Source organism: Galendromus occidentalis, unplaced genomic scaffold (genome assembly GCF_000255335.2).
Source record: "Galendromus occidentalis unplaced genomic scaffold, Mocc_1.1 scf7180000077486, whole genome shotgun sequence".
NCBI lineage: Eukaryota > Metazoa > Arthropoda > Arachnida > Mesostigmata > Phytoseiidae > Galendromus > Galendromus occidentalis.
Window position 1 is genome coordinate 24,026 of NW_003805474.1, and position 11,596 is coordinate 35,621.

The 11,596-nt window shown below is 51.4% G+C and overlaps 1 protein-coding gene across 1 annotated transcript; it reads left to right on the forward strand.

Moving 5' to 3' along the window:
- The first annotated feature begins 2,883 nt into the window (after positions 1 to 2,883).
- Positions 2,884 to 5,981, forward strand: LOC100904671 (BTB/POZ domain-containing protein 9-like). Its single transcript, XM_003745932.1, has 4 exons — positions 2,884 to 3,080; positions 4,233 to 5,682; positions 5,774 to 5,869; positions 5,958 to 5,981. The coding sequence occupies exons 1-4, from the start codon at positions 2,884 to 2,886 to the stop codon at positions 5,979 to 5,981; spliced, it is 1,767 nt and encodes a 588-aa protein (XP_003745980.1).
- The last annotated feature ends 5,615 nt before the right edge of the window (positions 5,982 to 11,596 follow it).

Sequence of the window (11,596 nt, forward strand, 5' to 3'; positions counted from 1 at the left end):
GGAACCACTGGTGGCCTCCACGACCTACAATAAACAAAGGCAGCTGCCAAATTTTTTCCCCGCTCTCGCCAACGTATCTCTTCGCACTTCGGGTGCACGTAGCCTCGCTCTGCGCGCCCCGAAGGATCCCCGGTGATACGTCGAGGACGATCGATATATCTATAGGCCTGCGTACCAATAGTCACGAAAATGTCGCTCTCGATTCAGTGCCAAATCAGCTTCTGCCCGAAGCGGTTCTTGCGGTTCTAGGACCGCGGCTCTGGAACCGCTGACATCCCTAATTGTCGCTCGAATCTCATCGAATCATCTCATCGACATTACCTACCTGTGATGCGGTCAAAACGATTGATCTTATGGGATACGTTTATTGTTATTGGTTATGCGGATGTCGATCATAACTTCCATTATTACCATTCTTCAGGCTCGAATATGCTTGCCTCGACATATTTTGATTCTGAAGACGCCCTCAAGTGGTGCATGTACTTTCGAGCGCAAGGCGATTTGGGCGCAGATCCAATTTCAGCGGAGACTTTCCAGAGGTGGTCGGCGGCATGAAAGAGCGCGGGCTTCGGTCGCTGCGGCCCAGACGCAGCTCAAGACTGCTCGACTTGCTCGACTGAACGCTTCAGTATGGCTCTCTGCCCCGCGATCGGGGAAGGAAAATCCTGGATGGTTCTAGCGGAGAGAGCGGGATTTCGCAAATGTTCTCCTGGGACTTCTCACGACCGTCCGTGCACGTCGTTCCATCTGGGACTTTCGCGCTCCTTCCCTCTGCGGTGTAAAGTGTATCGAAATCTTCGATGATTTCTAGGCTGAACCAGATGGAGAAGGCGTGGAAGTCAAAGCTGAAGTTTATACTTTGGTGTCCAAAGTTAAAATCGACCTCCGTCTCGACGCTGACACCATCCCACGGAACGTCGGCAATGCGATGATTCTTTTTGAAGTAATGCCGCCAAACTTCCATGGTGCAGTCGCGACTAAAGGCCATGAGCTCGGCCCTGGCATGGAGCGGACCTTCTCCGAGGCTCAAGGGGAGATGATCTTTTTCGCAATCGGCGAGCTCCCCGACGCAGCATCGAATGAGAAGGCACAACATTGGGATCAATTTGCAAGGGTAGTTCATCGAGGCTGCGAGGACGTTGAAGGCTGTAGTCATGGTGACCTCCGTTTTCACAAATCACAAGTTGTAAAACGGAGATACACTGTCAAGGTCCGTCGGAGGAAGATGGGATTCCGGATCGACAGCTCCCGATTCGAACACTCTGTGTTGACGCAGACGTTCAATGCGGAATGTGCGTGTACAGAGGAGCGAATCATGGGGAACTTGCTCTCGATCATCGAAGCCTGGAGGTTCACGGATCGACAATCCGCGACAAGGCTCGTGAGGTGGCTGATGCATTCGAGCGAGGAAGAAAATGAACGGTCGAAATCAGTTGTGAGGCTAGCTGACCGAAACTTTGATATACTCTGTTTTCGAAGCTGGGGGCATGCATTCCGCTTCCTTATTACATCGATTCATCATGAGCGGAGCTTCGTTCTGAGACGTGGATGAGCTGATCGTGAGCTCTCATGATCGCCGGAGAATCTCTTAGGAGATCCTTTGCGAGAAGACGTAGGAATGAATATTCCTGCCATGAATATTCCATCTCGAGAATTCGGCCGGGAGTGTGACGCATATCTGGGTAGAATCATATGCTGCAATAAAGAGGAGCCGATGACTGTCGTGGAGTGGTCATAGATAGGGTCGCTGAGGTGCGGGGGAAGTCTGACGTGCATCCACGTCTGGAAGCTTCACGGGCCGCAGCGGACACACACACAGTTCAGAACCAACCGTCCATCGAGACGGTCAGACGACCACGACGGCTTAGGCGATTAAACCGGAATGCAGTTTCGTACTTTCCCGAAGCCAAACTGTGGCATCATATGAGCTTCCCGCGATAGTCGGAAGCCAATGCAGTCTTCCGAGACACTGTTGTCACCGAGGCTGACGGATTGATCAGTACTGCGGTCTAGCAGCAATTCCCGCCTGACTGATCTTGTTCTGAGCAGGGTGCCGAGTTGGTAGGACACATATTCTTGCGACGCAGATCGCGGGTCTCGGGTCTCGAGACAGTATACTCCACGAAGAGTTATGAAATTTTTTAATTGCATCTTCTATCACCAACACGAGTGCACGGGTCCACCAGCGGATCAGAGGTCGGGATGAGCTTTCGATTCGAGTGCCTGGTTGACCATGGATTCGATGGTTGGAGATGGCGTGGAGATCCGCATTGCTTCCTCGGAGGAAATTCGCGGAAATGACGACAACGTCGCGTTCTTCATCGTGAGTCTCTTCCCGGAGCGAATCTCTGACTCTCCATCCGGAGACCTTGCTGACCGGATCCTCAGCGAACACATCGAGGGGTTGCGGGGTCGAGATCCTACGATACTCTTTATGCCGGAGAATCAAACCGGAGAATCTGAATTCGCGTCCCGAGATGAGTTCGAATTTACGCACTCGGAAGCAACGGGCTCCCTGCGTTGCCTTCAATCTGTTCGATGTCGCGTTTTCCGTTGCTCAAGCCCAGGAATCCTCTCACTAGGGGTCGCTGCGGACTCGTCGATCGTCCTCCTCTGGGAAAAGATGAAAAAAAGTTCCGAAAGCGGCGATCGACGGTGTATGTCTTCCGATACCGAATTCTGACCGTCGAGTTTCCAATACCGTAACGAGTGACGGTGAGGTGAAAAGTTGGATCCATGGAGAGATTCCATAATGCTCAAGGTAGATAGAGTTTGGGAAGTCTTCTCCACCGAAAAAACCGAATGATTTATTTCAAGCCGTTACCATCGGGGAGTTTCCAAAAAACCCGGAAGTGTCCTGTCGCCGGTCTCTCACAATCGATAATGGCGAAAAAATCGAAAGCAAAGCTTCTGGAGGGGGCAGCGAGCAAGAAGTCCGGAATCGATCATGTCTACGATCTCTCGAAATGGATCGGATCCATTTTGTCGGACAAGGATTCCTCGGACATAACTCTCGTCGTTGAGGGGGAAGCTATATACGCTCACAAGAACATTCTCGCTGCATCATGTGATTACTTCAGGTACTTGTACGACTCGTTCCGTATTTCATGGCTTGGCGTCCGTCTGCACGTGTCATAGAGCGCTCCGAATGCGCTTGAGAATGAGAGTTGGAGCGAGTTGCTCGTTTCCTTGCCCACCATTTTCCTCTAACGCAGATCAAGACAGACGAATACCCATCTGAGTATTCGTGATTGAAGCAAGGCCCTGTCCCTCAGACATGCGCGAGCCCTTCCGAATCGGTGGCCTTTATTGCACGCATTTGGCCCGGCCATCGGAGCGGCGCCGGCGTGAAACTGTAATGAGGGAGAGTATGTCGCCAAGAATGAGGAGGATCTCGGCAGAGCATATGATGCTTGCGGAGGATTCGAATTCACAGGGAGGCGACTACACGGATTCTCCCACAGGACGGCGGAAGCGATGAATTCACGGAAAAAAATCAGGAATTCATCGTCCCAGAGCCCCGAGAATATCGTGGAGATCAAGTTGAGAGAGTCTCTTAGAACGAATGGAAGAGAGCGAGCGTGAGAGGAATCGACGGGCGTAGGAGCCTAGGGAGTGTGTGTGAATGGAGCGAGCCGGTCGATCGCCCGTGGATTCCTGGAATCTGTCGTTTTCCGTGTGATTCTCCGAGTTCCTTCGACTATAAGAACAGTTTCTCTCGATCGACTCTCCGTCGGCGGCGGTGGCAAGCGTGATAGGTGGTGAGCCTGACGACGCGGGAGCCGGCAAGTTTGTGATCGGGGTCGACAATGCTCTCGATGCGAAGATTTCGTCGAGCTCAGAGGCCGTGGTCGGAGTTCCGGTGGTCGCAAGGAGAAAAGCCGAGAGTCATCACCGAAGCAACACTTTGAGATCCGCTCTCCGCCTCCGACCATCATCTTCATCATTTCAAGCTTCTCCTGCATGTCCCGTTCCCATTCTCACAAAGTTTGTGAATTCAGCATGAATATATCTTCCTCTGGTGCAGTGAGTGAGAAGCCACTCTCGTTCTTCATGTTATACACAATTAGTTTGAATATTTCGGACGAGGTCGACATTCAGCTCTACGATCTCCTACAGAGAGCATGGAACGATTTTTGAACATTTCGAGATCCCGGATCCTTCACGAATCTGTTGCAATCATCTTGCCAATTCGGATTCTCCGAGATTCTAAACGTTTGGCCGTTTCCCAGGGCACTCTTCCGTGGAGGAATGATGGAGTCGGACCAGGAAGAGGTCGAGCTGAAGGACGTCCCAGCCCGAGGGTTCAAAGCGGTGCTTAAGTACATCTACACCGCGCAGTTGGAATTGAAATCAATGGATGTTGAGACGATTCTGGAAGTTCTTTCCGTGGCAGATCTCTATGGACTTCAGAAGATGCGAACATCACTCTGCGAGTATCTCGAAGAAATTATGTCCGCTGACAATGTCTTGCTAATCTGCGAGTCGATTGAGCCGCTCAGCCTCAAGCACCTGCATGAAGTTTGTGTCCATTTCATGGATCAAGTCCCACAGGCAGTTCTCGAGAGCGAGGCTTTCTGTACTTCTCGTGCGCGTACTTTGAGTCGAATTCTATCGCGTGATTCTTTCTGCGCGGAGGAGATCGACATCTTTAGGGCTGTGACTCGTTGGTGCAAGAAAAATCCTGACTCAGAAGACCAGGCCGAAGTGCTGGGTCGGCTTCGACTGCCACTAATCCCGACGAGAAATCTTCTTTCTGAGGTCACGAGCTCGGGTCTGATAACGACGGATCGAGTGATCGAAGCCATCCAGATGCGGGAGTGTCATTCAGCAGATCTGCCTCTCAGGGGCGTCCTGACAAGTGGACAGAATCTGTCCACCAAAGAGAACGGAGCGAAGAGGCTCGTTATCGTAAAGGACGATTCCAAAGTTTTCGCTTTCCCGGAGGTCGAACTGTGCTATCGCAGCGAAGATATGCCCGAAGATAACTGCTCTGTGGACCTGCCGGTCGAAAAGGCGTTCACAGTTGCGCTCAGCAAAGCCTTCTTCGTCGACTATATCTCGTTCCGATTGCCTCGTGGAAGCTCGGCGAGTTTCGGGTACCACGTCGAGGTCTCGGTCGACTTTGTGAATTGGATCCGTGTCATCGATCAACCCGAATTAGTCTGTCGCTCTCCCCAAAGACTTCACTTCAAGCCGAGAATCGTTCGTTTCATTCGACTCCTCCCGCGGCAAAAAATCGATTATTTGTCCGAATTCGAAGCGTCTTATACTGGGCAAGATTGGAATTCTTGCAAAGGGTACTACGCTCCTGCGGAGAATGTCGCAACAGTGAGCTTGGGAGCTACTGTCCTACAATGCACGGGAGGTATCGATGAGATGATAGGTGGCAAGTCCAAAGACGAGCTCGCGGGGACAGGTTGGACCGAGCATGAAATAGGTGGCGAGCCGATCATCGTTCAGTTGTCGCAGCCGTATGCCGTGAATTCCATCAGTATGGTCCTGCCACAAAAAGATTCGCATGATTTCTCCTACTTCGTCGAAGTTTCTTCCGATCGCAAAAAATGGACTCGTGTGATTGATCGCACCCGGGATCGTTGTAAATCCTTGCAGAGATTGAAATTCGCTACAGTTCCGGTCAGCTTCATCAAAATATGTGGTACAGCATCTTCTGGCAGCAAGGTACGTGCGTCGGAGGAGACTCTGATTATTGGAAATCACAGCGAGATTGATATTATCAGAAGGTCTCGCTAAGGCTCGGCTCTCTCCTCAGGTTTTTTCCTGCAGCGAGTTCAAGTGCTGGGCTGAAAAGGATGAGGCTAATCAGAAGGAAACAGAACAGAGCAACGGTCAGCCAACAGAAGCAAAGGTCAGTTACCACCTGAGGGAATAGCAAACCCTCTCGTTCAAGAGATTTTGCTGACCGCCTGTTCACGGATGTCTTTGTCGCTCTGCAGAAAGGATCTCCGGCTCTCGCGTGAAGATCGGCCGAACCGCCTTCGCACATCCGGATGAAGGGATCTCTCATGCACAGACCTGCGAGTCACCGTTGAGCAATTTCTTCTAGAATATCGATCTTGCCTACAATAAATCATTGACAGCAGCGGAGGAGACGGTGGTTTTTCGCAGAGGAAGGCGGTCTCTGGATCGTAAGTCATTGGTCTCAAACAAAACGAATGAATCAACGAGGGAATAAATTAATGTTGTTCTGTAGTTCGATTATCCGTTAAGTTCCCTCACTCGATCTTGTGGCACAAAGTGAGGAGATAGAGGCCTCAACCCCGTCCTGATTGACGTCACGGAGCTATCGAATCACAGAAATTATATAATTCGAAAGGAAGAGATGCTATAGGATGGAGACGATGATCGTCTTTATTCACAATTACCATCCTTGAAACGCACAAACTCAGAACTCACAATTGTTCACAACATCTACCTTTCACATGAAATTCTCGAACGATGTCTTCCCTAGCTTTATCGGGACTTATCCGATGCGTCCGACGGTTTCTCGCACTTCAGCAGGGAACCACTGGTGGCCTCCACGACCCACAATAAACAAGGCAGCCGCCAAATTTTTTCCCCGCTCTCGCCAACGTATCTCTTCGCACTTCGGGTGCACGTAGTCTCGCTCTGCGCGCCGCGAAGGATCCCCGGCTGATACGTCGAGGACGATCGATATATCTATAGGCCTGCGTACCAATAGTCACGAAAATGTCGCTCTCGATTCGGTGCCAAATCAGCTTCTGCCCGAAGCGGTTCTTGCGGTTCTAGGACCGCGGCTCTGGAACCGCTGACATCCCTAATTGTCGCTCGAATCTCATCGAATCATCTCATCGACATTACCTACCTGTGATGCGGTCAAAACGATTGATCTTATGGGATACGTTTATTGTTATTGGTTATGCGGATGTCGATCATAACTTCCATTATTACCATTCTTCAGGCTCGAATATGCTTGCCTCGACATATTTTGATTCTGAAGACGCCCTCAAGTGGTGCATGTACTTTCGAGCGCAAGGCGATTTGGGCGCAGATCCAATTTCAGCGGAGACTTTCCAGAGGTGGTCGGCGGCATGAAAGGGCTTCGGTCGCTGCGGCCCAGACGCAGCTCAAGACTGCTCGACTTGCTCGACTGAACGCTTCAGTATGGCTCTCTGCCCCGCGATCGGGGAAGGAAAATCCTGGATGGTTCTAGCGGAGAGAGCGGGATTTCGCAAATGTTCTCCTGGGACTTCTCACGACCGTCCGTGCACGTCGTTCCATCTGGGACTTTCGCGCTCCTTCCCTCTGCGGTGTAAAGTATATCGAAATCTTCGATGATTTCTATGCTGAGCCAGATGGAGAAAGCGTGGAAGTCAAAGCTGAAGTGTATACTTTGGTGTCCAAAGTTAAAATTGCCCTCCGTCTCGACGCTTACACCATCCCACGGAACGTCTTCTGAACGATTCTTTTTGAAGTAATGCAGCCAAACTTCCATGGTGCAGTCGCGACTGAAGGCCATGAGCTCGGCCCTGGCATGGAGCGGACCTTCTCCGAGGCTCAAGGGGAGATGATCTTTTTCGCAATCGGCGAGCTCCCCGACGCAGCATCGAATGAGAAGGCACAACATTGGGATCAATTTGCAAGGGTAGTTCATCGTGGCTGTGGGGACCTTGAAGGCTGTAGTCATGGTTGCCTCCGTTTTCACAAATCACAAGTTGTAAAACGGAGGTACACTGTCAAGGTCCGCCGGAGGAAGATGGGATTCCGGATCGACAGCTCTCGATTCGAACACTCGTTGACTGACTGTATGTCTGTGCAGGTCTCTAGAGGTGTTGACGCAGACGTTCAATGCGGAATGTGCGTGTGCAGAGAAGCGCATAATGGAGAACTTGCTCTCGATCATCGAAGCCTGGAGGTTCACGGATCGACAATCCGCGACAAGGCTCGTGAGGTGGCTGATGCATTCGAGCGAGGAAGAAAATGAACGGTCGAAATCAGTTGTGAGGCTAGCTGACCGAAACTTCGAGAGACTCTGTTTTCGAAGCTGGGGCATGCATTCCGCTTCCTTATTACAGCGATTCATCATGAGCGGAGCTTCGTTCTGAGACATGGATGAGCTGATCATGAGCTCTCATGATCGCCGGAGATTCTCTTAGGAGATCCTTTGTGAGAAGACGTAGGAATGAATATTCCTGCCCTACGGTACCTGATTTGAGCGTGTAGTGGAGAGCGAGTACTTGGGAGGCTATCTGAAGCGGATCTTCTAGGCAAGCATGTCTGTCCCTCGTCGTGCAGGTGTAAGCTGAAACGAAGCCGCGCCGATAGCACGAGAGGCGGAGGTTTGAAACCGACTGCCTCCCCGGGACATGAGACCGAACGGGAGGTTGGAAATGAGGTTCCGAACAGGAGGAGGAAGAGCTGAGGACACCCTCATCCTACCTCGAGACGATCGGATACTACTTCTTCTGGTTGAATGTCGCGCCGGGCGAGAGGAAGTCCGCAGAGAGCCGGCGAGTGGAGCAGCCTTGCCTCAATCGGGAGGAACTCGAAGTTCAGAAGGACATTGCGACAGGGCAGCGCTGAAAACACCCCCATAAATCTAGACAGATGTGGTCGGCTGACCGTGAGACTATTTGCTAGGGATGAAAGATCCTGGAAATGAAGACATGTCGGCTGATGCATAGAGAGTTCAGTCTTCATGCGGACGGGCCGCTATCGAGAGCTTCGACTGCGATCGAATATAGTGAGTTTTTAATTGGATTGCAGCCGTCGCTGCTCCATCAAACATTGAGAGGCGACTCTTCCGAAGCGGCAAATTCGCTTCCTTTTAGGTGCGTATATTTCATCGTCATCAATCACGCATGAAGTATACGGGAAAGTTTATTGATGATTGAGTCGAATATCTAGCAGAATATCTAGTATGTATATTGATATTGTTTAGCATCGGAGGAGACAGACCTCCGAGTCCTCCGAGGGTTAATGGAGCTCGTCGATGTCACTCGAGCGATGATTATCCGCGAAGGCTTCCTCCTCTCGGCTTGAAATTCGAGAGTGAAAACAGAATGCGTGGCGCATGACCTGTTTTGTCAACGGTATGTGATCGATGCGATGTGACATGTTCCACTGACTCCTAAAACTTGAAATCTTCGCCATGTTGACTCAGCTCGATTAAAAAGACTCCCAAGTCCTTCTCATTCCCGATCTACCTCGTCTTGATGGTTATCGTTTATCACGCTTCCGGGGAAGATATGATTTCGAAAACTGTACGATTGTCTTCCAAATACCACGCGCATGCGATCGACGACTGGTGTTGACGCGAGCGTCCATAGAGAAGCGGAGGTCCGCCGTGTAGTCGTCCCGCTTAGGCTCGGCGAAGAAAGCTGTCCGAGCTCCCATATTGTAGTCGAAGGTGAGCTCCTTTATTCCCCACGTCGGTCCATAACCTTCCCTCAAGTCTTCTCGAAAACGCCACAAGCAGTCCAGTGTGATCATCGGAGGATCTGAAATGCGTGAGTCGAGGCGAGAAGCGGAAACCGGGCGATCCTTCATTGCTTCTTGTGCCGAAACCGCGCGGTTTCCGCTTCTCGCCTCGACTCAGGCATTTCGAATCGTAGATTCCACATGAATCGAATGAATTCCACACGAGTTCCACATCGTGAGCCGTACTCCCTAACAGTTTTGAGAATTTTCTTGTCGGCTTCGATGTACTTACTTTTTTTCTTCTCGGGTTCGTGACCCGCCACTGAACGTTCGTAGGCCACATCCCTGCTACGCTGAACTTTTCGGATGCCGTCGATGAACCTCCACAGGCTTGGATGATCCACTCCGAACTCGCCCTGGAGTCGCCTGTGAGCTGCCTCGGCAAAGTTGTTTGTCCGCGTTTCCCCGTCGAGAGTGCGACTTCGCGCGATCTCGCCTCCAGGAGCGTTCCTAAGAAACGAAGTGAACGATCAGAAGTCGATGAGACATGAAATATAGCTCTCGGAGAGAACTATATTTCATGTTCTGGGGCGGCCGAGGTAATCGTCCTCAAAAAAGTCCGAGCAGGTTCGGCTTGCAGCCGAACCTGGCGTTCACGTGGGACACGGTTGTTGTTGTGTTGTTGTTGTGCGGTCGAACGTACCAGCGGACGAACAGCTAGAAACAAATGTTCATCTTCAATGCTCGAATCGTCTGCCCGGCCGCGGAGACATTCGATTTAACTTTTTCGGGCTGATCCACACAGCCGAGGTTTGACGTCCCGGGTACTGTTATTCACATTGCTTCCGAGGACGGATCCATAGAGCAAATGTTACCAGGAGGATCAAGGCCGAGTGCCTGCGCTTCCGTAAGGAATATTTTTCCGGCAGCAGGGATCGAACCCACACCGCCTCCCGCGCGAGCGGCGTCGTTGTGGCATTTCACGAAGTGAAACGCATGTTCGCACGAGTAGTGACAAACGCGCTAACCACTCGACCAGCCGTCGGTATGGCGATCGAACGAGCAAGCAGACGAACCGCTGGAAACAAGTTCTCTTGCTCACATATCGACCGGAAGTTGAACAGCATATCCTAGCATTTTGCACAGAAGTTAATTGACGAAGAATAGGAGGCTGTTATCATCATTGGAGACAGCATGTCTAATACCCAGCACTTCAATGTCGGTCTGGTGCATTTGGAACTGAGCAATGCATCCCGGTCAATGGAGTCGCTTTTTTTTTTTTTAATTCGGCGCCTGTGGATTTCGGGACGTCAGATCCGCGGCGCTTTTCGTTACACTGTTTACTCAATTGAGCCTAAAGACGTGTCCCACGTCAAAATTGAGGACGGGCATCAGCTCCTCAGATAGGTATGGAGCGAGCTCACCGACAGCAAGGTCCATTCAGTGTGGTGGCACGGAGGCGAGTGCGGGTATCATCCGCGCTTGCACTGGGAACTCCGTCTCGTTCTCGTAACGAGTACAAAGGCCGAGAGATCGCACAGCTTTACCTCCATGTTCTTGACGAGGTGGAAGAGGCACCTGTCGATCCTGGCCTCCGGGAATGCCAGTCGGAAATCGTTGAGGAGGCCGACCTCGAAGTCGAGCGCCACGCGGCGGGGGCTGAATTGGGGCCAGGCTCGGAGAAGAAGATCCAGAATTCGGCTGTAGGTGGCCTGACTCTTGTTCGGTAAGAGTGCGTAGCAGGGCGGGATCACGAATCCCGAGCGTTCCCCAAAAAAATCTCCGGGGTGCCCGAGTCAGGGACTCAGGCGGTTTGTGGGCGTAGAACTACGTGAACACGGAACACGTAGTTCCGTGAGTTCGAAGATCTGCGAAAGATTTTCGATACTACCCTCCGGTCGACGAAGGGTATCACGAGATTTCCTCTGGCCGTTGTTCAAAAGACGCTTTTTTAGTTTGAGGGAAACGAGATCAAAGAACTCAACTCATACGGTCCGATATCTGCACCGAGTGCGGCGTCGTTTTCAGCTTGGCAACCCGCAATTCGGACGGCAACCGGTACGTGACCGAGTGCCACACTTCCTCGTGGAGGATATAAGGATTAAAGAACATCGCGACTATGCGTATGAAAGGTACATTAGATTCCATGACCATGTCCGCCTAGGAGAAACGCTGCTACATGATCTGCTCTCTC

Bases quoted from the DNA above. Each gene is read 5' to 3' on its own strand.
- LOC100904671 (XM_003745932.1), top strand. From the start codon at position 2,884: ATGGCGAAAAAATCGAAAGCAAAGCTTCTGGAGGGGGCAGCGAGCAAG. The intron at 5,683-5,773 runs GTACGTGCGTCG...CTCTCTCCTCAG, and splicing joins CAGCATCTTCTGGCAGCAAG to GTTTTTTCCTGCAGCGAGTT. The intron at 5,870-5,957 runs GTCAGTTACCAC...GTCGCTCTGCAG, and splicing joins GTCAGCCAACAGAAGCAAAG to AAAGGATCTCCGGCTCTCGC.